The sequence below is a fragment of the Astatotilapia calliptera genome, chromosome 7 (assembly GCF_964374335.1).
Source record: "Astatotilapia calliptera chromosome 7, fAstCal68.1, whole genome shotgun sequence".
NCBI classification, from domain to species: domain Eukaryota; kingdom Metazoa; phylum Chordata; class Actinopteri; order Cichliformes; family Cichlidae; genus Astatotilapia; species Astatotilapia calliptera.
In genome coordinates, this window is record NC_137428.1 from 3,281,055 (window position 1) to 3,307,538 (window position 26,484).

The 26,484-nt window shown below is 43.6% G+C and overlaps 1 protein-coding gene and 1 non-coding gene across 3 annotated transcripts in view; one reads left to right on the plus strand and one right to left on the minus strand.

Moving 5' to 3' along the window:
• The window catches only part of zfpm1 (zinc finger protein, FOG family member 1), a 106,728-nt gene extending 84,844 nt beyond the window's left edge, over positions 1–21,884 (plus strand). For both annotated transcript variants that reach the window (XM_026172501.2, XM_080303371.1), the window contains 5 exons: positions 12,436–12,538; positions 12,696–12,944; positions 13,943–14,176; positions 14,263–14,505; positions 14,745–21,884. In XM_026172501.2, coding sequence (XP_026028286.1) covers positions 12,436–12,538; positions 12,696–12,944; positions 13,943–14,176; positions 14,263–14,505; positions 14,745–17,383 — 3,468 coding nt within the window. In that variant the 3' untranslated portion in view covers positions 17,384–21,884. The remainder of the gene's footprint in view (positions 1–12,435; positions 12,539–12,695; positions 12,945–13,942; positions 14,177–14,262; positions 14,506–14,744) is intronic.
• Positions 21,885–21,925: 41 nt separating this feature from the next.
• Positions 21,926–22,017, minus strand: trnar-ucu (transfer RNA arginine (anticodon UCU)). The gene is given in 2 exon segments: positions 21,926–21,961; positions 21,981–22,017. It is a non-coding gene; the product is annotated as a tRNA-Arg (tRNA).
• Between the last annotated feature and the right edge of the window lie 4,467 nt (positions 22,018–26,484).

The following is a 26,484-nucleotide window of genomic DNA, read 5'->3' on the forward strand; positions in this document are numbered from 1 at the left end:
AGCTAATTTCATTTTGGTAAGGACTGCAAGTAGTAACTGCACGTCAAACGGAAAACACAACAAACTTAACAACACACGTATCGTTGCCTTCTCAAAGGTAGTGCTAATCCCTGCTTGAGATCAGTGTGGTTGCCTAGATATTCCCTATTCCCTAATTGATTCTGTCACGTCTGACTGAGTCCCTCTAGAAATAATCCTTCCACTCGAAAATGCATCGCAGCACAAACGGCTAAGCATGCTCTAAGTCGAGCATAGCATCAGTTCAGCCAGGCGACAAAGTTAAGCTCAGCTGTAATTCCTGCAGATCAGTTGATATTCTTCTACACATCCAATTGCCAATTCTCATGTATCATATACTATCATATTTTTATTTAAGTTGCTGCAAGCCACTCTGCAACCCACCTCCCACCTTTTAATGCTGCATCTTAATTATTGTCATCTGTTGTGAATAATGTGTGAAAGGATGAGAAGGTTTCACAACTCTAGATATAAATTCCTGCTCTACTGACTACAGTGGTCCTGACTGAGCTGACATTATACTGTAGCTTTAAATATGTCAACAACTAGAGCTTTTAAGGGGGGGTAAAACCCTTGAGTGATAGACGTTATGGCTGAAAATGTTGACCATCATGGCATTAAGGGGAACCAGCATCCATCTGACTGAATCAGCGTGCTCAGTATTGGCTACATTTACCCTCACCTGTCATATGATTTCCCCACATCGTGACAGTAGCTGTCTGATTGTCAGTCTGGCTCTGACAGAAGAGTCTATCACCCCAGGAGAGAGGAAAAAACTCCCTCAAAAAAGATAAAATGGACCGATACTGATAGAGTTGGCCCAGAGAGAAGGAACAAAGGATGGCCGAACAGAAAGGAGGGAAACAAAACATTAGGAACAAAGAGAAATATGAGAGAAGTGGAAGAGAGGTGAGAAAACCGTGGAAGACGAGGGTTAAACAAGAAGGAGGGAGGATGTGTTCATCACTCAGTGGCAGTGACTGGCTGGTATCTGCATCTCGCTGTCATCTGCACCGGCTTTTGCAGGGTGGAGGAGGATGGAAAAAGGAGGAGGAGGAGGTGGTGGTGGCGTAGGAGAGGAGAGAAGAGGAGAGGGAAAACCTCTATCCTGTCTATCTCTGAGCCTCATCTCCTGCAGTTCAGGAGCCCGCTTTCCAAGAGTGCCTCATTTTCAAATCTCTTATCTCAGCCCCCGTTTTAAGTATCGCAGTTTTATATTTTTACATGTCATTTGCATGCAGCTCATCAAACCAGACTCCCTCTATTTTTTCCTCATTCCTTCTCTTCTCTGAGGTGTGCGGCGATACATGCGGCTGTGTAGGAGCACCCCTGCTAAAGGGAATAAGCTTTCACTAGCTGCCACCTAGCCTTGGCTGTATACTGTACTGACAGCATTTATCCTGTGTGTGCAGAATACACAGCATTAAAAAGAAAAAAGTATCTTGTGTCTCTGTTGAATGTTAGGGAAATGCTTTGCTCGAGTACAGCGGAGGTAAAGTGTGTGCATGTGTGTTTGTATGTGAGAGGCGGATGAGAGTAGGTTTCTGATTTTATCTGCCTTCCTTTTCTTCTTTGTATTTTTGGAGGATTCACACAGTGACCTCTTTGTTTGGGACAGTGAGTACACCCCTCCAACTCTCTGGATTGCAAAAGAAACTATTTCCTGTGGCCGAGAGATAGAACGAGAGACGGACTGAGAAAAGAGGGAGAGATAGGACGGTGGAAGGAGGGGCAGGCAGATGGACGGACGGACGGAAGTGTAGGAATGAGAGAGGAGAGGAGAGGAAAAAGAATCGGAGATTAAGAAAGAAAGAGGTGCATAAAAGGAAGGAGGCGGTGCAGGAGAGACAGTGAAAGTGGAGAAGGGAGGAAGAGAGTGAATTGGGATGATTGAATGAATGATTCTGTGAGGGGAGTGAATGAATGGCCATGGTTGAAAAGGTCAGGAAAGGAGCAGAGCAGCTTATTAAATTCCCACAAACTGTTTGAAGCATTTAATGTAGGAGAGGATTTTGCAGCTTTTTTTGAGTATGTTGTGATCTGCTCAAAGGCCTCTAATATGCCCATTACACTTCAACAGTCCAAAACCCAAAGAAATTCATACTTTACAGTGATATCTAGGGCCTGAAAAGGAGTTATTGTGCACATGTGAGAAGCCTAGTGCCGACGATTACACAGGATCATTTCTGCTCATTCCCAGGCCCATGTCCTTTATTCTTGAGCTCTATTATAGGACTTTTGCATGATTCACACTTCAGTGGAGCTTTTTGTAACCGCTCAGTTCATTCTGTTTGTTAAACAAGCTGTTTTAGCTCCTCCCCCTTTAATGCCACCCTCTCCTTTAGCCAGGTTCTTCTGATTGGCTTTAAGGGGCAAATAAATACAACAGGAAGTGTATTTCACAGCACTGGTTTCCATAAAATAACTGCTATTACTAATTTCTATATAACATAGCTGTTTGACATACCTTCTATGTCAAAAACCAAAGTTGCACAAGGGAAAAACATAACAAATTTATTGGAACCATGTGGAATAAACTTGCAGTCCTGTCGCCTTTGGTGTGTTGCTTTGAAGGTGGTGAGTTTGGTGTGTCCAGACAGTGGTAAAACAGCAGTAATATGGACTCTGCTATCAGTTTGCAGTTGAATGAAGTCAAGCTGGTGACTACATGCACCAAAAATAAATTGGTGAAAATACAAATCTAATGCTATCAGGTAGCAGATCTGTTGCTATCTACATTCAACAGAAATTCCAATTAGCTACTTACATTATGAGCGCAGCCAGAACCCCGTAGAAGTGAAACAGTGCGTTTATATGAATCTTCCAGTCGGTCTGAGTGTTTGCGGTTAGTCTGAGTCGTCCTGTGATTGCTTGGGGAGAGGTTTCCCACCACTGAGTGATCTGTGCATTATAACGGTAGTATAACCCTGTTATATAGCACTTACCTGCACAATCGCACACGCACACACACACACACACACACACACACACACACACACACACACACACACACACACACACACACACACACACACAAACCTTCATATACATCAAGTTACTTTTTGCACAAAGCTCAGTCTTTTGCACAACCCTCTGTCCTTGTTGCACTTTTCTATTGCACTGTTGTGTCTGTATCGTTCTGCTCTGTCTTTGTGTTGTTTAGTTTTTTTGCATTTTGTGCAGTTTTTGCACACTTGCACTTTCTGTAGTCCTGTGTTGATTGTCTGTTATATGTCATTTGTAGCACCAGGGTCTTGGAGGAACGTTCTCATATTTCACTGTGTACTGTACCACTGCACATGGTTGAAATGACAAAAAAGCCACTTGACTTGACTCTGGGCGACCAGTTGGTTGTCGCGACGACTTGCAATCGAGTCGGTGTAAGTGGAAAAAGTCCATGCAGTCACCGGGCAGTTACAAGTCTTTTGTTCTTGTCTCTTTTTTACCTTAGTGTGACTCAAGCATCACTTCCATCTCTAAACTCAGGTTTTCTTTTCCTGAGTTGAAACTATTAGAAAACTTTGTTCTGTTTGCATTAAGTACAGCAAGAAAATTGGTGCATGTTTCCTGGCCTGGAATCATGAATTTTCTCTCTTCCTCATTTACAGACTGTCATAAATACTAGAAAAGGTCCATTTTTGTTATGTTTTGTTTTCCACGCTCAATAAAACAAAGACATTTTCCCATCTTTTATCTAAAGAAGCCGTTTTAGTGTGGAATAATCTGGGTAATCTGGGTTCTGTTAAGAACACGGATCTGTGTCTATCATTATTGACTTGTTTTACATTTAATAACCATCCCGCGGTCACGTTCCGTCTGTTTTACAGCAATGTAAACTATATTAGACGACGTGAAACAGTATCCAGCATTGAGACATAGATGTGCTTGATGTACCAGAGGTTATTTGCATATACAAACATACTTATTCCCCAGTGGAAGCAGTAAAACTGTGGCAGTTGACAGCTGCGCAGAGAAATCTTAATCTGCTCATCTACAGGCTGCTGGTGGAGGTGCTGAGATGAGGGCGGCTCTTAGTCTTTTTCTTCTGCTTTAATTGACATCCACATAGACCACGAGGCGATGTGACATGGGGTCAGGTGTTGGGGATAGTTCTGGGAAAGTTGCTGTTACCATGATGATGATGATGATGATGATCATCATCATCATCGTCGGTGGTGTTTGGGTCTGCAGAGAGAGAGAGAGAGAGAGAGAGGTTGAGCAAGGAGCCATTCTGATACTGAATGAGGGAGTGGAGGAAGAAAATGAAGAAATGAAATCAGCCCGGCATCATTTGCATTCAAGTTTTATCAGCATAGGAGGAGGGCGTTTTTGGACCTGATAAGAAGAGGGCGTCGCAGGCTGCGCTGGAGGTGGCGGGCAGGGGAGGGGGGGTGAGAGAGAGAGAGAGAGAGAGGTGTGTGAATGGATGTTATATGTGCAATGACTTTGGCAGAAAAAAAAAGTGGTTGGAGAGCTCAGTCAGTGTGTGCTTGCACTGACACACATGAATGTTACAGAAGCTGTAGTGGAGACACAGTATTGGGGGTGGGAATGGTGTGCGCGGGGGGGGTGGGGGGTTAATATCAGACCAAATAATTAGATTCGCTATCGTCGCGGCGGCAGCAGTGCGGGAATCAGGCAGATTAAAGCCGGGCTCGGGGCTGGTTAATATTCATGAAGGGACCAGGGTCCGGGCGAGGGGCTTAGACTGCAGCTCAAAGACTCTCCTCCGGCTGATGGGGCTTAAGGCAGCGCTCTCAACCAAGATGGAGCTCTGCCGCGGAGGCCTGACATCCCACTGATAGATGGAGGGCTGCGTGGATAGTTTAGGTGACGGGAAAGAAAGAAGAAAGACGGCGAGGAGTTTTTGCACTCGATACACCGACATCCGTGTGGATCTCCTGATCTTCATTTGATCGTGCTGCTTTCATGAAACAATGGCTCGTCTCTGAGTTCTCTTCTTTTTTTGTTTTCCTTTACAGACACTGTTCATACCAGCACATTTGCACGTATCATTATCTGAAAACCCTCACCTTCTATTCTGGGCTCTTTCTGTAAATAGGAAACACTCATAGTACATTTCCATGTTCTATGCTACATACGGACTGTGTCTCAGTTAGCTGCAAGGTGGTGTCAATGCCAATGTTTCAGCATTCAAACTTACCCGTCTGAAGGCCCTTGCTTTGCTAACCAAGTAAAAGCAGGGAGGTGATGCGGCCATGAAACAATGGCTGTTTCTAAGATTCTTATGTTTGTGCTATTTTCATTATCCACCTTTAGATAATAGTGTTTGGCTGCTCTGAAAACTTGAGAAGGTTGACTCTTTGTTGGTCCAGACGTTCCAGAGGCGAACGTTGGCCGTTTGAGTCATTGTGATCGGCTTCAGCCCAAGAGAAGTGAAAAGGGCTTTGATAACATCCGGTGGCCTCTCCCTTCTCCTTAACTCACTCGCACATCTCTGGCATCTGCATTCTCTACTGGCCTGGTTAATTACACACACACACACACACAAAGTGTGATCTGGCCCTCTGCCTCGCTGACTCTCATTATCTCATGTGAAACTGTGTGTGTGTGTGTGTGACTGTAAAGTGTGTAAAGTAGCGTGTTCTCCTTGTTGCAGTTTGACACAGCAGATTATCTGTTAGCGTTGGTGGTATTAGGTGACGTTGTGATTTACTTCCATGAGCCGAATCATCTACTTTAGCTTTGTCCAAGCAAAAACTAGCAGCATCTGCAGGACAACAATTGATCTCTATCTCCTTTAGATTCAGCTGTGGGCATACCAAGGACAAGCAGGCCGAATGACTGATAGATTTCTAAGTAATCTTGGAGTTTTAACACAGCCCGTGCAGGCGTTTGCATGCTACTGTAGCTCCCGCAGTGTTTCCTGAATTCCAATGAGACCACAGATGTGGGATGTGCTCCTAAATACAAATATTTTTCTTCACTCCTTCAGGTTTCCTGTGTTCACATCTGGAGGCTGGCCAGTTGACCTGTTTTTACACTATGACATAACTTAACAAAACCAAAAACACAGCACAACTAATCATAACTGAACCTGCTTCACATCTGCTAGCTTTGCTACTGCAAACCTGGAACTGCCCCCACATGCCCTCCTGGGATGGTATTAATGACCCACATCAAACAATCGAGCCTTGGTTAGTCTTCGGCTCTTCGGGTCTACAGTGTCCTCCATGCAGCTGGCTTACATGCTGACAGGATTACAAAGAAGTATGGTAGAGAATAGTTTTGAGAATTGCCCCTAGTGTGAGTCATCATGAGGGTGGAAAAGCTGCCACGTCTCACTGGGATGATTTATCTGGTCAGACATCAGATATGAAAATAAATGGAAATTGCATGTGACATTTCACAACATCTATGACGTTAACGTTCAATCAATAACTCCAAAAACAAATATTCTATTATCATGTTTCTTTTGTGCTAGCTTGTTGACGTCGTTGTGGTCGGAGAGGAAACTCCATCGGGGAGAGGCTGAAGTGTTATTAGTTCTGAAATAAGAAGAGAAGGGAGTGCATCACGCTCTTCAATTATTTAATATTTATTTTAGATCTTAAAGGATGAGCATGTGTGTGTGTGTGTGTGTTTTCCATTTTCTTTTGCTATTTGTGCATTTATATGTATAAAATATGCGTGTGTGTGTGTGTGTGTGTGTGTGTGTGTGTGTGTGTGTGTGTGTGTGTGTGTGTGTGTGTGTGTGTGTGTTATTTCCACTTGCGCGCTAGTGAGCTCTCCCCATTGCCCTATCATGGTGAATTCCAAAGCCGTGGCCGTGATGAATTAGTCTGAAGCAAATTAGCAGTACTTACAGCTCAGACGGCTCCAGCATTGGGTTACAAATTAAAACAAAAGCAGCCGTATCTCCACATCAGCGCTAGTCCCCCATGAAATACAATACGCTCTGCCTCAATCTTTAACGTGCAACAGACTGAGAGGCTTCCTTCCTTCTGTCCTTTCCCTCTCTCTTCTCACTGTCTTTCCAACATCCATCTTCTTCAGATATTCCAATGAGCTGTCTGATCATAACACACTGCCCGATGTCTTCAGCTAACAGTGGCAAGACTTCACGTTAGGTATTATTGACCAAACCAGTGTTATAGCTGCTTTATGTAAAGAGAGAGATAAGGGGAAAAAACACTGTGCAAAATGAAATTGCAAATGCGTTTATTTGAAAACTGAGATAAATTGCTGTAAAAAGTTGTGAAAAGAGCAACAAAAGAACGGAAAAATGTTGCAGTGCTTAAAAAATTAGCTGCAGCACCTCATAACTAATAAGGTTAATGAGAAACACGATTAGGTATAAAACCAACGTCCCTGAGAGGCAGGGAGCGATTCACCACTCTTTCAGGTTTCACCAGGGGCCAGTTTCACCAATACAGACCTCGACTGTGGCTGAGGCAAACCAAATGATTACAAGTTTGGCACATGTCTAAATTTAGTCATTGACTATGTTAAGTGGGACAAAGAATTCTGGGTAAATGGAGGCTTTTAAAGAACAAAAATGGCCAACTGGTTTACATAATACCTGCTCAGCAGTGTTTACCCCAGCAGACACAAAAATAGAGATAAGCAAAGAGTGTTGAACGCTTCTGTGGCGTAACGTCTCAATACATACAGCAGAGCTGAAATCTTTTGGCTTCTTTGTGTATACGAGCTTCTGAGAATAGATTCACTCACACGGACAAACAAAGCCAGCTGCCTGTGTGCACGAGCCATTGATTTTTCCCAAGCTTAGTTAACAGCAGTCTAACCTTGTGTAATTTTAACCCAAGTCTTTTATTTTTGCAGTGCAGTCAAACTGATATTAGAGCGTAGTTAAGCCTGGTCTAAAATGTCCTCTGAACAATGAACAGGCAGCAGCTGTTGGAGGAGCTCACGCTAAGCTGCACTGAGGTTGATGATAAGAGGAGAGCAGCTCTGAAATATTTTTGGGAAGGCCTTCACATGAATGCGTAACATCTGAAAGTAATTCCTAAAACAAGCCTGTAATTCTAAAGAAGCAGCGCTCTCTTTTTCCTTTTGTAGTTAAAAGTTTAAATTCTGAATTTTCTGCTTTTAGAGTTTAGTTAAAACAGTTGAAACCTCACGTAAGTGGTTCCTGATTTTTACCTCATATTTGTCCTCTGCGGTTCAGTTGTGGTGAGACATATATAACATCTTTAACACACAAAGTTAAGGTGAAAAAGCCACTGCACGGTGTCTTCTCACCAGAGCATCAGTGTTTATGCGATACAATACAACTTTATTTATATAGCACATTTAAAAACCAACGGTGCTTCACAATAAAACAGCAGCTTAAAACATGAATAATATAAGACCATTAACAAAGTACTGAATATGCTAACAGGTCAGTGTCACAAATTACACAAGAATAAAAGTGAACATCAAATCAAACTTGTTAAAAACACACAGGTTTTAAAGTGATGGTTTGATCTGCACACGCAGGCTTTCTCAAGAATCTCAGTTTGTTTTCTGCTATTTGCATTTCTCCATGAGAAATGTTTCCTCTGAATGTGTCATTATCTTCTTCACTAATCAGTAACAAAGCCGTTTGCTATTCCTACTCATATGTTTCTCCATTAATTTTATTATTATTAATGACATTTTAGTTCACTGGATTAAAAACAAGATTTCAGTATAAAAATAAAATGAGATGATTATAAAACAAACATAAAATATAAAACTACAGTACAGGTTATTCATTTTTTTAACACAGTAATACAAACTGCTGTGGTGATAAATACTACACCTGTCCACAGTTACAAAAATAAACTTAAACAAGCAGAATAATGAGACTAAACTGAATTACATACATAATATAATAAATAGATTTGTGAACTGGTTGAGTAATAATCATACTTTATGTAACCAGCAACAAATAACTTCAATCAAAGATGCACACATTTTAAATGCTGTATAATTAGGAAATCGCTACTTTTTCAATTGCATTACTTGATCAATGTTTAATTAGTTCTTTAATATCTGCAAGATAACTTTGTATTAACTCCTAAAACCTGCATCATACCTGATGGTGAACATCACAGCGCTGCTTTTGTAAGGAGGATTTTATTTGTATTCAAAGTGTTTGGAATTTTTTACAGAAAACTAAAAAATAAATCAATAAAATAAGTAATTACAGCAGTTATGAAACCTGAACATTAACATCGAGCCGCAATGAAAAAGTATTTTCAGGTATTTATTCACTGGTTGCAGGATTAAAAATCCCAATAATCCTGTGATGTCACAGACCTGCTGCAGACGAGGAGAAACAACTTTTTTCCTCTCACTGGTCCAAACTGGTGATTTGACGTGTTTGTTTATCAGCAGTTTATGACTAATTATATTGATGAATTGAGACTAATGCAGTATATCACACTGAACATTTTCCACTAATAGAACAATTATAGATGATCGTGTGTGCTGTCTGTGGTCAGTGTAGTTCTCTCTAAAGATCATTTTAAGGACTTTTTTATGTGACGGGTTTGTTACAGATGGTGAAGGTCAGATACACGAGCAGTGAGAATCAGCCTCACTCATCTTTTCTTTGGCCAAGTGCATGCAGTGTGTCAGCAGAGCCCGTCACTGGCTTTCCATGAATTTCCTCCTTTTTTTCCTCCCAGAATGAATAATTCTGAATAAGTCTGTATATGAATAATGAATAATTCTGTATAAATAATAAATAATTATATAAATTAATTATTCATTTTATAATAATATAAAATGAATAATTCTTCAGTTTCAAATTTAATGCCACTTTTAATTTGATAAAAAGGGGAACCCTTTCAGAAGGTGCCCAGTGGTCGGGTCATATCTGGAATTTTTTTGCAAACAGAAAATATTTTTAAAAAGGAAACTTACTGAAACATTGAGACAAATCTACAGCGTGTTTGGAGGAAAATCAGACTTAAAAACACCAAAAGTCATGGAAGACGCCAGCGTTGAACGTGACAGGGAAAATAAAGCAGGAAGCTTCTCTGTGCTTCTCTCATCGACTGTAACTGCTCAGTGAGGTCCGTCACGTCCTGTGCTGAGGGAATGCTTCCTCTTGGTGGAGAGTGAACAGTACTGCATCGCTGTGCAGCTCTCACACAGTGAGGACAGTCGGTCACTGCATCAGAGATTTCTTCTCTTCCCGTGGAGTCGCTGCAGCTGTCACAACCCAGTCAAATCCACCTTTATTATTATTTATCTCTGTTGGTTGTAGAAAGATTATATTTTGAATATTCGTGGTGATGTCTGGAGTATGATACTTAAACAGAAACTCTGATGGAGGAAAGGTGGTGTTGGTGGTGTTTGAGGAATAATGTGCTGGTGCAGAAGTACAGAAGAAAGGCCTCGCTGAGAGTTATCAGTGATGGGACACACACATGTGGTGGGAGTGCTCCCACAGCCACATATAAACAAAGACAGGATTGTACTCAGGACTCGTGTGTGTGTGTGTGTGTGTGTGTGTGTGTGTGTGTGTGTGTGTGTGTGTGTGTGTGTGTGTGTGTGTGTGTGTGTGTGTGTCATACCTCCACACATACAGACAGTGGATGTTGACTCTACACTCTTTGTCCAGTGTATCCACCGTGGATCTTATTATGGCTGCCCTTTGAATAGCTGCCTGTCGACTTCATCAGATCTTTTTTTCCTCTTCCTTTTCTTCTCTCCTTTCTCCTGAGGTCCCTCTTCCTCTTTTATTCCTCTTTTTTCTTCATTTTCGGGGTTGCTTTGTTCCGCTTGTGCTCCCTCATTTCCTTCTGGGGCTGTAATCATCCTCTGCTCACTGACGGCCTTTTCATAAACCGGTGTTTACCGCTGGCCGCACACTGGATACTCACGTGTGGCTGTGTCGTCCCAGCTGGCTACAATTAATGCTTTGATTTTGGTGATTATCTGCTGGTAGTTAAAAGAAGAGCGGTAATACTTGAAGAAGACAATAGCAGATGTTTTACTTGATTTGGCGGTGATGTTTAGGCGACAGGTTGAATTTGAGCTTGGGCATGCTTTAAAGGGGTTTTCCCCAGTAACATGTTTATTCATGTTTATCATGAAACAAATTAGATATCTAATCTGGGAGGGGGGGGGGGGGGGTCACAATGAGTAAACCACGCATCATCACGTGATGACACCAGAGTTTGGATGATCATTTTCAAGCTTTGTGGAAGCCCAGAATTTAAATGTAGCATCATGGAGCAAAAGCTAGTTATGGCTGGGTGGCTGTGGCTCAGGTGGTAGAGCAAGTCAGCTGCTGATTGGAAGGTTGGTGGTTTGATCATTGACTTCCCCAGTCTGCATGTCAAATATCGTTGGGCAAGATGCTAACCCCAAGTTGCCCTCTGATGTGTTCATCGGAGTGTGAATGTAGAGTAGTTTGCACTTGTGTTTAGAAGTGCATGGGTGAATGAGGCGTGTTGTATACAGCGCTTTGAGTACTGTGGGAGAGTAGAAAGGCGCTATATGAGAATCAGTCCAAATTGGGCTACACTTATACAAACACTTTGGTTGTTTTTATGACTTGTAATCTTATGTGCAGCACTTTGTGATTCTGTCTTGAAAGGTGCTATATAAATAAAAATTTATTTATTTATTTTCTCATTTAATGTCAGATTTTAATTTTATGCTTCATGATCTGATTGATAGTCTGATTTTGCAGTGTTTTTTTACACTAAGAATAAATCCAGAGGAAGAGAGAGGTTCTTTGTGATTCCAGCTGATGATAAATATAATAGTAGGATTTTCCTTTTACTATTATATAGTCATAAGTTTGGATATTTTATCCCCCACAATCAAAATACATGAATAAAAGAGCTCATTATGGAGGAAAAAATCTATCGTAGTGCTTAGAACAATAAATTAACTTTTATTTTGAAAATATAAATTCTTCCAATTAACAAAACAGACATTGATCTGTTAATCGGTCAGGAGTCCATATACATATATACAATGATACCGTAATAGATGGAATAAATTTTTTAAAAGAAAGAATTATGAGAATTTAGCCTCCGCTTCAGAACATTTTCCACAACTCACCCAGAAACTGAGCAGAAACTGAGCAGGTCTCTAAAACCGAAATGATCCGATGACCGACTGAGAGAAAATTAACAGTTTTATCTTAAAAACAAAAGTGACTCATAAACACAGCATCTTGGGACTTGTGATGAACCCATTTGGTTACTTTGTTTAACTTCCTAAAATATTCTTGATGCTTCACGTTTGATTTACGCGTTCTGGACCAGCGGTAGGGGTGCACCGACTTGTGTGTTGTCAGTTGCAGCCTTGTGGATCTGCTATGATGCAAAATGAGTAATAACAAGAACCCTTTGTGTGTGTTTGTTGTGTGTTGGTTGACAGGCAAGAATAAAAACCTTGGCTGTGATCAGTCTGATCAATGAAAACTGTTCTTTGTGTGTGCAGAACATTCGGATGACCGTCGTGTGTGAAGATCCAGATTGTTGGATTAGTCGCCTCCCTCTGACCTCCGATGCCTCTGCAGCAAACTGCTCTATCTACAGCCAAGGTGACTTTTTTCTAATGCACGACAATAGGATATTTATTTTCTAGCTGCCTTCAAAATCAGAATCTGTGTATCAAACAGCAGAAAGCTGAGATCAAACACAACTGTGCATTTTATGCTGCCAGATTTCCATTTGTTACTCCCTCCTGTTTGTTTTCAGGCGAGGACTTGTTCTGTAAGGTGATGAAAGAGCTTACGGCCGGTGAAAGGCTCGTGGCGTTCGTGTCTCCTGTTCCACTGGGCTCCTCCTCTCCGGTGGCCCAAGGCTCTCCTCCACTCAGCCTTGTCGCCCACAAACAACCTGTGGTGAAGGAGGAGCCGTCGTACCCGGCGGCGCTGCACTCAGAGATCCAGCTCCTCCCGCAGCAAGCTGGCATGGCAGCAATCTTGGCTACTGCTGTTGTCAATAGTGAGTGTTGTATTCAAATCGTATTCACGAAAAGAGCATTTTAAGTAGTTAAAAGTTCAGCCGGCTATTTGCAGAACAATACATATTTTCAATTAATTTCAAATGAGGCAAAAATGTATCAGATATATGCCATGTTAGAACTCGAGACCTCAAGGCTCAGTGTCCTGCAGGTTTTAGATCTCACCCTGGGTCAACACACCTGAATCAATTCGTTTATTACCAGGCCTCTGGAGAACTTCAAACTGGTACCTGCAGCTGTTGTGATTTACTGAAATGTACTTTGTTATATAAATGTAATGTTCTCTTCAGTCACAAGATGGCACTGTAGCGCTTTTAAAACCAGACGATTAGTTTGTGCCTTCCACTTTAAAGTTTCCCGTTGCTTCTGTGGTGACGTCTGACTGATGGTCAGATAATTCACAATCATCACACACCGGTAGATCTGGTGCCTCTGTGGCAGGAGACTTCTGAAGGCTTCTGTGGTGTGCACACACACCTGCCACTGTATTAGGTACACCTGGGTAGTACCGGGTTGGACCTCCTTTTTCCTTCAGACATGTGTGCAACAATGTGCTGGATTCCCTTTAAACTACAGATGTTTTTGTGGGAAAATCCCACTAAATCAGAGGTTCTGATACTTGAACTTCGGTAGGTTGATGTAACCATGGCTACATGCCTAAATCCATGAGGTTTCTGCCATGTGATTGGCCGACTAGATATTGGTGTGTTGACGAGCAGTTGAACTGGTTTAAATAATGAAGTGAGTAAATTTGGAAATAGTCTATAGTAATTGAAAATGTATACATATCTCAAAACTGTAAACCACAAGTCTGTGAGATTACAATTAGACTACAATTAAAACTTTGTATAACTGTAGCAGGCAAACTTAACCTCATCCTTACTTTTGCTAATTAAACCAGCGCTTTTCAGGTTCTTGAACCAATATTTGTGTCTGTGTTTGACTGACTAGCTGGTGTGTACTTGTTTTTGCTGAACAGAGGACATTTTCCCATGTAAGGACTGTGGGATCTGGTACCGTAGTGAGAGGAACCTGCAGGCCCATCTTATGTACTATTGTGCCAGCCGTCAGAAGCAGCCAGCTGCAGCTTCCTCCCCTCCACAAGACAAACCCAAGGAGTCGTACCCCAATGAACGCATCTGCCCCTTCCCACAGTGCAACAAGAGCTGCCCCAGTGCCAGCTCACTCGAGATTCACATGCGCACACACAGTGGTGAGAGCAGTATTTATATCTATGCATAAAAGACAAAGGGTCAGAGCATCTGGGCCTGACTGTTATCCTCCTCCATCCTTCCACAGGCGAGCGTCCATTTGTCTGTCTCATCTGTCTGTCAGCATTCACCACTAAAGCGAACTGTGAGCGGCACCTTAAGGTCCATACGGACACCCTGAACGGGGTGTGTCACGGCTGCGGCTTCGTCTCCACCACGAGGGACATCCTCTACAGCCATCTGGTCACCAGCCACATGGTTTGCCAGCCTGGATCTCGCAGTGAGGTGTACTCTCCGGGGCCAGGTCTCCCTAAGCTACCCCTGTCCATCGGTAAGTCATTCCGTCATATTCTGTTATTTTTTATACTTGGATTACGTAGCAGTAACTTTAAAAGGTTCACTGCTGGAAAGCCGGCACGTTGGCCCTTTTTTGTCCTTTAACCCTCCTGAGATTGTTGGAAATTTTGGACATGTTTAATCTGAGTAATCTGAGATTTTGAATAAAATTTGAATAATCTATTCAAATGTAAGCGACTGTTTTAATTTACTAACCTTGACTCTCCTGTTAAGGTCTGAGTCCAGGAGACTCTGGTGTTGTGCTGAAGTGTCAAGTTTGTGGCCACAACGCTGACTCACCTGCTCAGCTCCAGCAACATGTACGAACTCACCTGGAAGTCAGGGTCCCAGCTGAAAGAAGCCCTACTCCTCGTCAGAGTACCCCATCGTCGGTCGACCACCCCCAACCGTCTCCCCAGGAGAAGGAACCCCTAGCTTCATCCAGTCCAGGCACAAACGGAGGCTCAGCCACGCCTCGAGACTGCAGTCCTGCTGATGACCAGATCATGGAGTTAAAGATCAAAGAGGAGCCTCATTCAGATTCAGACACAGAAGAGCAGAAAATGGAGATTAAGGAGGATGGAGAGGAGGAGGAGGAGATGGGTGGAGAGGAGGTAGATCAAGAGGCAGGAAGGAACATAAAAGAGGCGCAAACGACCTCCTCCAGCCAAACATCGAACTCGCCGAAGAGTCCAGCTACAACAACAGTGAAGGCAGAACCCACTAGTCCCACCCCTGGTTCTAGCCCCGCCCATATGGGAGGTGCAGGCTCAGTTGTTCCAGGAGGAGCGCTGTTCCTGCCTCAGTACATGTTTAACCCCGAGGCAGCCATCTTGCCTCAGGCCTCGGAGATCCTGGCTAAAATGTCAGAGATGGTCCACAGTCGCCTAAAGCAGGGCCAGACGGTCGCCCAGAACAACGCCGCAGCCTTCTTTCCTTCTGGACCGACTGCACCCACGGCAACAGCCACTCCACCTCACAAAGGAGCTACCTGCTTCGAGTGCGATATCACCTTCAATAACATCAACAATTTCTATGCACACAAGAGGCTTTATTGCTCAAGCAGGCATCAAGGCGAAGGTGCATCCTCAGCCTCGGGCCCCGCATTGACTAGAGACGCAGCCTCGGCCGCCGCGCCTTCTGCTGGCACACGCGGCTCATCTGCATCTCCTCAGGGCGGAGCATCAAGTAGGGCCGCCTCTGCCTCGCCGTCTGACTCCGAGCCTCCTGCAGGAAGTGGAGCAGCAGAATCCAGGAGGGTGCTGGAGGTGAAGACTGAACCTCCAGCGGGGACAGAGGGAGTCCCGTCCTCTTCTGAAGGGGAAGGTGCTGGTATGAGTGTAGGAGGCGGAGGAGGCGGAGGAGGACGAGCAAGTGAAGGCAGCCAGAGTCCTGCTAGCGGTTCCACAGAGGACCTTGACGACGATCCCAACAGAACCTTCTGCGAAGCCTGCAACATCCGTTTCAGCCGTCACGACAACTACACTGTCCACAAACGTTTCTACTGTGCGTCGCGCCACGACCCGTCCAACCAGAGAGCCGTACACATGGCCAAGACCACCAACACAGCCGCCTTCATTCCGCAGCCCATCCGAACACGCAAAAGAAAGAAGATGTATGAGATTCACATGGCAAGAACCGAGGCGTTAGCTAACGCTGCCGCTGCAGCAGCAGCAGCGGCAGCCACTGCCGCCGCCTCTGCTCCATCCCCCTCGGTTCTGGGCTTGGTAGTAAAGCAGGAAGTCTCTCCCAGTGGTGCAGGTGGCTCAAGTCCCGAAGGAGATGGCCCAATCGACCTGAGCAAGAGGCCCCGTCTCAGAGAGGCTCCACGGCACAGCGGCAGCAGCAGCGGCGGCGGCAGCAGCATTCTCCCAGCCCTGCCTCTCACCGACTACCACAAGTGCACAGCCTGCAGCATCAGTTTCAACAGTATTGAGAACTACCTGGCTCATAAAACATACTACTGCCCTGCCACCACCCTCCAACCCCACACTTTGGAGCAGCTTCACAGGCTCAAGAGATCAGCCTCCACCTCTCCAAAAAGCAGGCCTCAGCAGGAGCGTTCGGATCTCCTGCACCCTGTGGAGAATAAAGCTCACCCAGCTGAGTGGGTGGCCCAGGCTCAGGGCACGTCATCCAGTCCTCACACCTCTGCCTTACCCGCCTCGGATGCTGCATCTCCTTCGCATACAAATACCACACTTGCAGCCTCTCCAGGAGCTGGAGCCAAAAGCGTGGTCACGGCTTCTGCTCAGCTGGTCTGCCCATACTGTCCCAACAGGCCCATCGCTGGTGACTTGATGGACCATTTCAAGACTACCCACGGGCTGGTTGTAACCATTCAGCCACCCCAGGAGACTCTGCCCCATCTGGGCAGAACAGCAAGCCGCAGCCCGAGCCTGAGTCCCAGGGATGGAGCCGCTGCAGCGACTTCAGCTACTCCAACCAACCAGGCCAGACTTGTCTCTCGAGTTCACAGAGACAGCATCAACGGGCAGGGTAGGAGTGGTACCGCTTCCCCTGTTTCGCCCCTGGTGAACGGCAGCCCCTCCGCCGGGGGCGGATCACCGTTAGCCAGTTCTCCTCTGCCTGTGTCTCCCCCAAGGGCTCCGTCTCTGACTTTGTCACCTGTGCCTGAGGTCCTGAGGGAGAAGCTGGGATCGTCACACGTTCCGGACAAGGCCGCCCAGACCGTGGCCTCCCACATCCCTGTACCCAGCGTCAGTCCTAAAACCACCCCAGTCATCTCCCCTGTGCAGAACGGTAACTCGCGCTTCTGTCGGCTGTGCAACATCAAGTTCAGCAGCCTCTCCACGTTCATAGCTCACAAGAAATACTACTGCTCTTCCCACAGTGCCGAACATGTTAAGTGAGCTAAGACACTTTTGATCTTTCCCTTCCCTTTCATCTTTCTGAGCGGAAGTTTTCCTTCACTAAGTTTTAAATGGCTCAGAGGGTCCTCCTCCTCCCCCGCCAGTGTCCCACATAGGTGCCAAAACGGTGCTCGGCTGGCATCACCACGAATGACAGTGAATGACTGTTACTCACCTGGCAAGGCCCGATGCCTGGCTCCTCCAGAGCAGAATTCCCAGGTGGTGTTACTCACATACAGAAACTGAAATTCCTCCTTTGGGTCAAAGTGTGTAGTACACTAAGAGCTGAGACACATGCTACCTGCACACTGGTGTGCCCTCGTCCCGAAGATCACTCTTTGTACACCAGTCGCTGATTCAACACTTACCACACCCTCGCCTCACAGTAGTGTTATTATGGGACGCTAAATAGATGTATGTCAGCAAAACCTTTTTTCTGTCTCTGAACTGAGCTTTTCATGGCAGTAATTCCATTCTGACTGATGATGATGATGATGATGATAGTGCATCTCCAGTGTTTCCCCGCCCCCTGAGCTCTTTTACGTTCCCAGACCTAAACGGAGGAATCATTTCTCTTGTGTGGAAAAAAAAAGACTTGATCATTGTTGATGTTTTTATTATCTGTGCATAGTGTATGATGTCTGAAAAGAAAAGAATTCTATGCTTTTGGGTTCAACACTGGCTCTTTTCTGCTTACTAGAGAAGCTGAGGCATTTTAGCTGACACACAGATATGTGCTATCATGATGTTACTTATTACTGAAGGATAATATTTCAAAATGGGACTTTTTTTTCCTTTCATACACACAAATTTTTATTTTCTCTGTAAAAAAATGCAAGGAAGAAGAAAAAAGATGTGAAATATTTATCTTTTAGTCATCACTGATTTCATGTCAACAGAAAACTACCTACTTAGTGTCCGAGAGTATTTGTATTTTTTATTTGTATATTTTTCATACTGGTGGAAAGAACTGTTTGGATCTGGGTGTGTTGAAGTGAATTTTCTAAGTGTAGATATGTAATATCTTTTCACAGTAATCACTGGGATCACACTGAACTTTATCATGTTAGTATTTCTCGTTCTGTTAATGTGGGCTGTAATCGATGCCGTCTGAAAACCAGCACAGCTTTTCTTTTTTTGTCTTTCTGTTTTTAACCCCACGATTCGTGCAGAACAGCTGTTTGTTTCCAGACCATCACGTCCGAACATTGAAGGGAGCTCGTTGGACGCTGCTGCGTTCACACTTTGGTGAGAGTGACGAAGCTTTCCACATTTTTAGGTTACACGAAAATCCACATTTTCAGTAAGACGTTTGTCTTCAGATACACACACACACACACACAGCTTTACATTATTTGTTGCAAACTTCACTCTCATACTAAGGCATATTTATTATTACGATTGTACTTCTCTCCGGCAATGAAGGCAAAACAGTGAACAGTCACATGTTGGTGTAAGACCTCACAAAAGAAAAGTAAGCACATATAACCATATGTTGTGGCTGTGGTGTGTGTGTGTGTGTGTGTGTGTCTCATTTGTACACAGACACACCAGATGTTCCCGTGCTGCTGTTGCAGTTGCAATACAGTGTTACCTAGAACTGTGAATTACTTTTTATTTTTCCGACTTTGATGCAAACTAACCTGTAGATGCCGAGGGGTAAAAATCTGCATCTACATCACAGCGTTTATTTCCCCCCCCCCCCAGCATCTCTCAGGATTTTAGCTCTTTTCATTGTGAGCCATTAAAACCGACTCAGACTTTCAAGCGACACTAAAAGTACAGTTTTAAATAGCAGACTGTTAACAAACCCCACCGCCAGGTCTTCAAGAAACAAATCTAAATGTAAAGTAATAGAGCTAAAATCATCCCTGGTTTTCACAGACTCCTTAAATATTCAGCCAAATTTCACTTTACTTTTTTGACAGTGTGAGTTGTCCATCTTTATATACAGTCTGTCTTGTGATCCTGACGCGACTGGTTTGAGGTCTCGTCCACGCATTAAGTATTTTTTTAAGATGCAGCTTTCGGCCCCTCGCAGACGGTTCCAGATGACTGAAAATGGGCCTCATTCAGAAATTCAGGAGCCATTTAATGTCACGATCCCCCGTGTTTACATGGTTTTCTTCACGACTTTAAGCTTGTGGTTATTTTGCCAACTTGTTGGTTTGGCATGCTCTTAACAGCACTTGGATTGTGTTTTTGCATTTAACGCAGACACAAGTCCACGTATGTGGAACTAAAGCAGTAGTAGAATTTGGACCTGGTCCGATTGATTGGTGTCCCGGGAGCTGCAAAGATGTTAATGGAACAGGTGTAATATCACCAAGAAAGCTTTTTGTGCGTCCATCCACACTGAAGGGGTTTTTCTGCAGGGAAGCAGTGGATCACCTGGTTTTAAGAATCTTCAGCTGTTTACAAATTCAGGGGGAAAACGTGCACCTAACCACACCCTGGGGGTGTAAAGGGGCTAAAGGAGCATCATATTGGGGGTCAGAGGTCACTGGAAAATTCTCATAAGTAACCTTTAAAGATGTAAGAAACAAGGCAAAGCAGTTATTTACATCCTGCAGTCACAGCAAGATTAGAAAACTAAAAGCAGAACCCTTTTTTATGCTGTGTTCTTCTTCAGAATCTCCTCAGAAACTTTTTTTGCCTCTAAATATCCACATTTTTGTAGTTGGTCTCTGTTTTTTTAAAGATGTTGTTTCAGAGACACTGGACCAAAACAGTAACATAACAGTGTAGAACAAAATGATCGACCAGGGCAGTTTTAAAGGATACGTATACCGACTCGGTGGTTTCCATACTTAAGATTATATCATATAGATAAATTTTTCATAATTCCAGTTATTTTTAAATTTAGGAGACATTACCTGTTCCTGTTTAGCTTGGAGCACCAGTGCACCAGACTCATCACACTGCTGTGGTCTTAAAAGTAAATGGCCTGCATTTGTATAGCGCATTCACACACAGGCAACGGCTACATTGTAGCCACAGCCACCCTGGGGTGCACTGACAGAGGCGAGGCTGCCGGACACTGGCGCCACCGGGCCCTCTGACCACCACCAGTAGGCAAACATGGGGTTAGTATCTTGCCCAAGGATATTTGGCATGCAGCCAGGAGACAGCCTGGGATCAAACCACCGACCTTCTGATTAGTGGCTGACCTGCTCTGCCACCTGAGCTACAGCCACCCCGAAGTAGAGAGAAGAACATGCAGGAACTTTGCAGGAACCTTTGGAGGAGCTCAGGGTGTTTTCACTGTTGGGACTAGGGTCTAAGTTCTAGGGGTTTTGTTTGTTTTTTTAAACTCTGAAAGTCCCTGTTCAGGAGGTAGCCCCACCCCAAAAAATTCCTGAGCTTTTTTGGGGGTTGGGTAGTTGCTTTCTGAACTTTTATGATTGGTCAACTATTCCTAACATTTTAAGCTAGTCTATGTCAGCATCTGCAAAAGCTTTTAAAATCATTTTGCTTTCATTTTGGTCGAGCATTTCTCGGCTCATGCCTTCAGTGACTGTTTGCAAAGTTCAATGCTGACTGCTGTTATGCAGTCCCCTGTCCCTCACATTACATGCCATTGTCGTCTGCATTGTTGTATAATCTGCAGCTTGGGGAATGACGTGTAAAAGCTTCCTTGCGTCCATGCAGAGGCCTGACTTTCTTAATCGTCACAGGTCCTCACACCACAGTGGAAATGCAGAAACCCAATGATCTAATGGACCTTTTAGTTCCTTGAAAGACGTTCCTGGCACTAAAGGTTTTTGGTAGCTGCAGTCATGTCACCTAGTTACAAATGGAGGAACTGAGTGCTGAGAAACCACCCTTAGATCTTGCCGCCTTTTCGTTGCACTGTTGTATAAAAACGTGCTGAATGTTTTAGTTTTAGCTGCTTTTTTTTTTTTTTGGTAACGTATTTATGTTTTACGGCACTTTTTCCCGTCCAGAATGCATCCTAGCTCTACCTTGAAGGACGTTTCTGAAAGATTTTAAACCTTGAATAAAACCTTTCTTTGTTTAATTGTAAACCTTTTTTTTTAATGATTTCTTTGATGTCTGTAACGGAGAAAATCACAATGAATGTCAACACTTTTATGTCCATGTTTTCATTTCAGTTCCACTACACTCATCCAAACTATGCATGGGAAATAAAAAAAAGTTCTGAGAGACACTGATGAGAAGTGTGGCTGTATTTCTCTCTTTGGTGTGATTGCATTTCTTCAACTTTTAGGGGCAGCTTTAGTAGTTGTTTGTGTAAATCACAAAGGTTCTACTTTGCAGGTTCTGTTTAACAGTTTGTTAATTTCACATAAAATATAGTATTTGTATATAAAGCAGAGTAATTCTGCCCACTAAGAAGATGCCCTCTAGTGGAGGGTATCACAAAAAGCAGCCTGAAGCCATAGTAGGGCGTGATAGAATCTGTCAATGATTTTGTTTACGTGAGTGATGGGTCTGTGTTTGACCTGACCACCTTAATAAAGCTGTTTTCCAATACTGATCAATTGAAGTGCTTATTAATAGAACTTAAATTACAGGCATTGACTCTGGTGGGACTCGAACCCACAACCTTTGAATTCCTTCCTCCGTTCTTTGCTAGAAGTCCAACGCGCTATCCATTGCGCCACAGAGCCCTTTGAAGCTCAGTTTGTCATTTAATTGTTTATTTATTGATTGATTACTTTGAGGTATGAATGGCCGAGCAGGTACGGGTTGAAAATTCATATTTGAAACATAAGGCCCGTCCTTATGTTTTCAAATCTCTTTTTTAAAAAATCCAGCACCAACATAATGTTAATGTTTGGGGTTTTTTATGTTATGTTTGTTGTAACTGTGTGTGAGCAGGTGAGAAGCAGCTGCTCGCTCAAGACACCCTCTAGTGGAGATGATCCCAAACAGCAGCCTGCAGCCACAGAAGGGCATGATAGAATCTGACAGTGAAGCACAGTTGAACTTGTTTTTAAACCTTAAATATACATCTCAAGTTCTCCAGCATCAGAGTGTGATGTTCACAGATGGCTGTCCTCCATGATGCTCTGCTCCAGTGTAAATGGCTCATGTTTTTCCTTTTCATGCATAAATGGAGTACAAAAATGACATGAAACTGGAACGTGTGTTTTTGATTCAAAATGCTTGCTTGGGAAACTTTGAGAAAAACTTTTTGTAGAGTTTTACTCTGTGTTAGAGATGAGTCAATATGATGAATTCATTAGATAACTGAGATTAAGATAGTCAACACCCCTGCTGATGCATTAGATTCTCCACATATAAACTGGACATAGAAACAAATCATAAGGGGTCCCTGGATGATCTAAAAGTAGATGCAGTCATATGTTTTTCTGAAAATGTGTAAAGGTTTTAAAACACAACTCCTGATTTACATGTAAAATACATATTTACTGTTAGTGGTTAACTAAGCTGACTAATTGAAATTAAAAAGGAAGCTCAGTGACTGTACCACATATCTTCAGCAGTGCCAAGTGAAACAGCTACATGAGTCACATGTATAACATGATTGGCTGTTCACAAGGCTGCAGGCAGATCTAAAGAGGGTGAGTTAGACAGTATTGGTAAAGCACTTTCACATCACTGAACCAATGAAGTGCTAATTAATAGAAATTGACTCAAGTGGGACTCGAACCCACAACCTTTGACTTACTTCCTCTTTGCTCTTCTAAAAGTCCAATGCGCTCTCCATTGCACCACAGAGCCCTGAGTGGAAGCAAAAGATCAAGATTTCACAGCCAGTGCAGGTGGACTCATGTTAGCAAAAATGGACGTGTGCAGGTCTGTGGCCTCGAGGGCAGATCTACCCTAAAATTATTAAATTAAAATAAGGTGGCATTAACACTTTGAGCTCAGCAACAATTAAAATTAAATATAAGTTTTTACAGTAAAACAATATATAACGACTAAGAGTTTATGTTTTTTCGTGTGATTTCGGATCACTTGTGTCAACACAGTATGTCAGTGAAAAAATAACTGTAAATTCAGACATGTGAGGTTGAGCTGAAAAGAATGATACCAAACAAGGCAAGGTTAAAAAAAATACGATGAAATGAAATAAAATAAAACCATCTGAAGATGAACTACAAATGTAAGATTAAATTTAGAATGGCCAATTATATTTTAGACCTCACAGGGTTAACCCAACAACTCATCAAACATTACGTTTACATTTTTGTTCCTGACAGCCACCACACGTTGTGCAGCTTTCTGGATTTTATACTTCCTGGCAAGGGTGTAGATTTGGTTTTGGCGTTGGTGGGGACGGATGATTCAACCACCGAACTCTGCCCCGTTTCTTTTTTTTTTCGTTTTTGTCTTTGCTTCTTGATTAAAAAAAAGGAGAATTATACTTGCCTACACATGCTATTCTACATGCTTTTAAGGCATTTAAAATTACAATTCATAGTTTTATATGTGAATTATATAATGTTAAATTACTGTTAAACAAATGACTGACTAAGTATTTCAGGCTTTAGTTTACTTCAACCATATTCCATATAAATCAGGTATCATACAAAAATAAAAATAGCTTCAAATACAGTCATGACAATAAAAGAATATGACTTGAAGGACTTAACAACATTACTTCAATTACATTACACCAACATCTCTGACACATTAGCACTAAGGAAACACTGAGTGACCTGCTGGTTTTTGTCCATAAAACTACTCGTCTAAGATTACCACAAAGTAAAAGATCTCTCAGCAAAATTATGCAACATTTTAGTCACTATTGCCCCGATCAACTCAGTGAGCTGGGATTTTTTATTCTCAACATGAGCTACTGTTACAGCAACAGACACGGACTACTGGTGTCCCACAACAAGTCAATGTCCACTATGTGAAGGAGCCAAACACATGCCTGCTCCTCTCGTTAACTGAGATAAACTGCTGGCATATTGGTTTTACATCAGTGTCTCCTGGTGGACACACAGCATTGTTTAAATTTGAGTCATTGTTGACCTTAGCCATGTTTTTGGTCTTCTGAGAGCACTGAAGCTTCTTTCAGAGCTTTCTGAGCTACAACATGGCAGAGCTGCCTCTGTCACCTGATGAATAACAGTGAGACATTCCACATACATGCAGTCACACATGTGCTTCAAATACAGTCATGAACCATCAAGTCATCCTCCAATTCCACCTGTGATCTTGTGTCACCATTACTCTCTGAGCTTTGTGTTGGTTCTTCTGTCACCTGACAAATAGGACATACATGACAATAAGAATAAAATGTGGAGCTGCTCAGTGTTTCTGTCAATTTGTGCAGATCTTGACTCATCAGTAATGTTTGTAGGCTGAGTGCATTTTTAAAACAATTTGTGTAAACTGCACTACAAGGTGGGATATTTGCAAAATCATGACTACCTCATGATATATTGTCTCAAAAATGAACCCTATGAATATGTCAGTACCATTAGGATGAAATTATTGTGTCACCAACATTTTAACGTTACACATGTAATTCTAACAGCCTCTGTAAACTAATATCCGAGGCTGCTGTTTTCTCTGACACTTTCTTTTTTTTTTTTTTTTTTTTAAATGACATCAGAAACAGCAGTATGTGACATTACATGATGGCAGAGCTTCAGTTCATCCTTTGTCATTTTTTTTTTTTTTTTATAAATAGGACAGGGGGAATGAATGAGAGAAAGAGGGGGAGAGAAAGAAAGAAAACCAAAGGGGAGAAGAGACGGTGAGAGGGGGGGGGGGGGGGAAGAGAGAGAGAAAAAAAAAAAGAACTCCTGGGTCACCTGTATGGAGAAAAAAAAAACAAACAAAAAAAAAACAAACAGAGGAGACAGCAAACAACAAAGAGCAACATAATAATAGAGAAAACAAAGCACCATCACAATAAACTAGCTAGTCATAGATATCAGTATTTACTAAGTAATAAACGATATTGTGCAGCAAGCAAGATAGACAGTGCACAGTGTGCTTTGAGGCAGCAGCCAAGAAAGCTTTAGTCCGCGTCTGTGAATACCCATGTGTGCATACCTGTGTGGATCAGCATGCTTGCATTCCAAAGGTTTCTCCATGTAATGATCTGCTAGGGAGTGTGGGGGGGCCACAGCCCCGTCCTCCAGGGTGTGAAGCGGGTATGGAGGAGATCAAAACTCCAGACATCCAGAGGCCCCCAGAACACAAGAGACCAAGGAAGACCAACAGAGGGGCAGCCGCGCCACTGTTCCAGTAAGAGCTGAGGAGAGTCCCAGATGAGGGCTCGCCCAGCAGCCGCGGAGCAGAAGTCAGGGGGAGTTGCAGTGACGCGCCCGTGAGCTCCGCCGGCCCCCAGCTGTGCCTGAGTGACCGAGCCCCAGGCCGAGAGGCCGGGGGCACCCCACCTCCAAAGGGGCCCGAGCGAGCCCCAGGCTCCAGGCCCCGACAAGCGGCCGCCAAGGAGTGAGCCGGTGTGTACCCGGACGCCCACCCCCAGACACAAAGAACCACCAACACACCGACACCTGAGGGAGTCCGCCACTGGCAGGGGAAGTGGTGGTGGGTGGAGATAGGCCTCCAAACCTTGGAGGGCCTGAGGTGTCCCCACAGAGGTGGCGTCTGATACCCGACCTGACATATAGACACAGACATACAGGCACACACAGACACAAACATCCATTCCCACCCTCATGCTCTCATATGCACTCACTCCACACTCAACCAATGTGGAGACAGACATAAAGAGACGCTGTACACACAATCACACTCCCCAAGCGTACTCTACAAACCGGGTCTAGGTACCCTTGCCCCTGGAGGGGGGAATTGCACCCAGACCCAGGTGGTGTTACCCTTTTCCCTGCGGTGGGGAGAGGCAGACCACCCCGACTCCGCAGCAGCAGGGAGGCCCCACACCCCAGACCGCAGTCGGACGGCCAACTCCTCCCACTAGCCCTCCCGCTCCAGCAGGCCGCAGAGAATGGGAGTGGGAGAAGACTCCAAACCTCCCTCCACCCGCTCATTGTAGTGTTGATGCATATGTGTTCTAAGGTGTAATTAAAACCCAGGAGGGCATGGAGCTACCTGCCAAGGAGCAGCAGGTAAGCGCATAGTCCCTCTTCTCTGACACTTTCAATCAAAATTAGAAATGCTGCTCT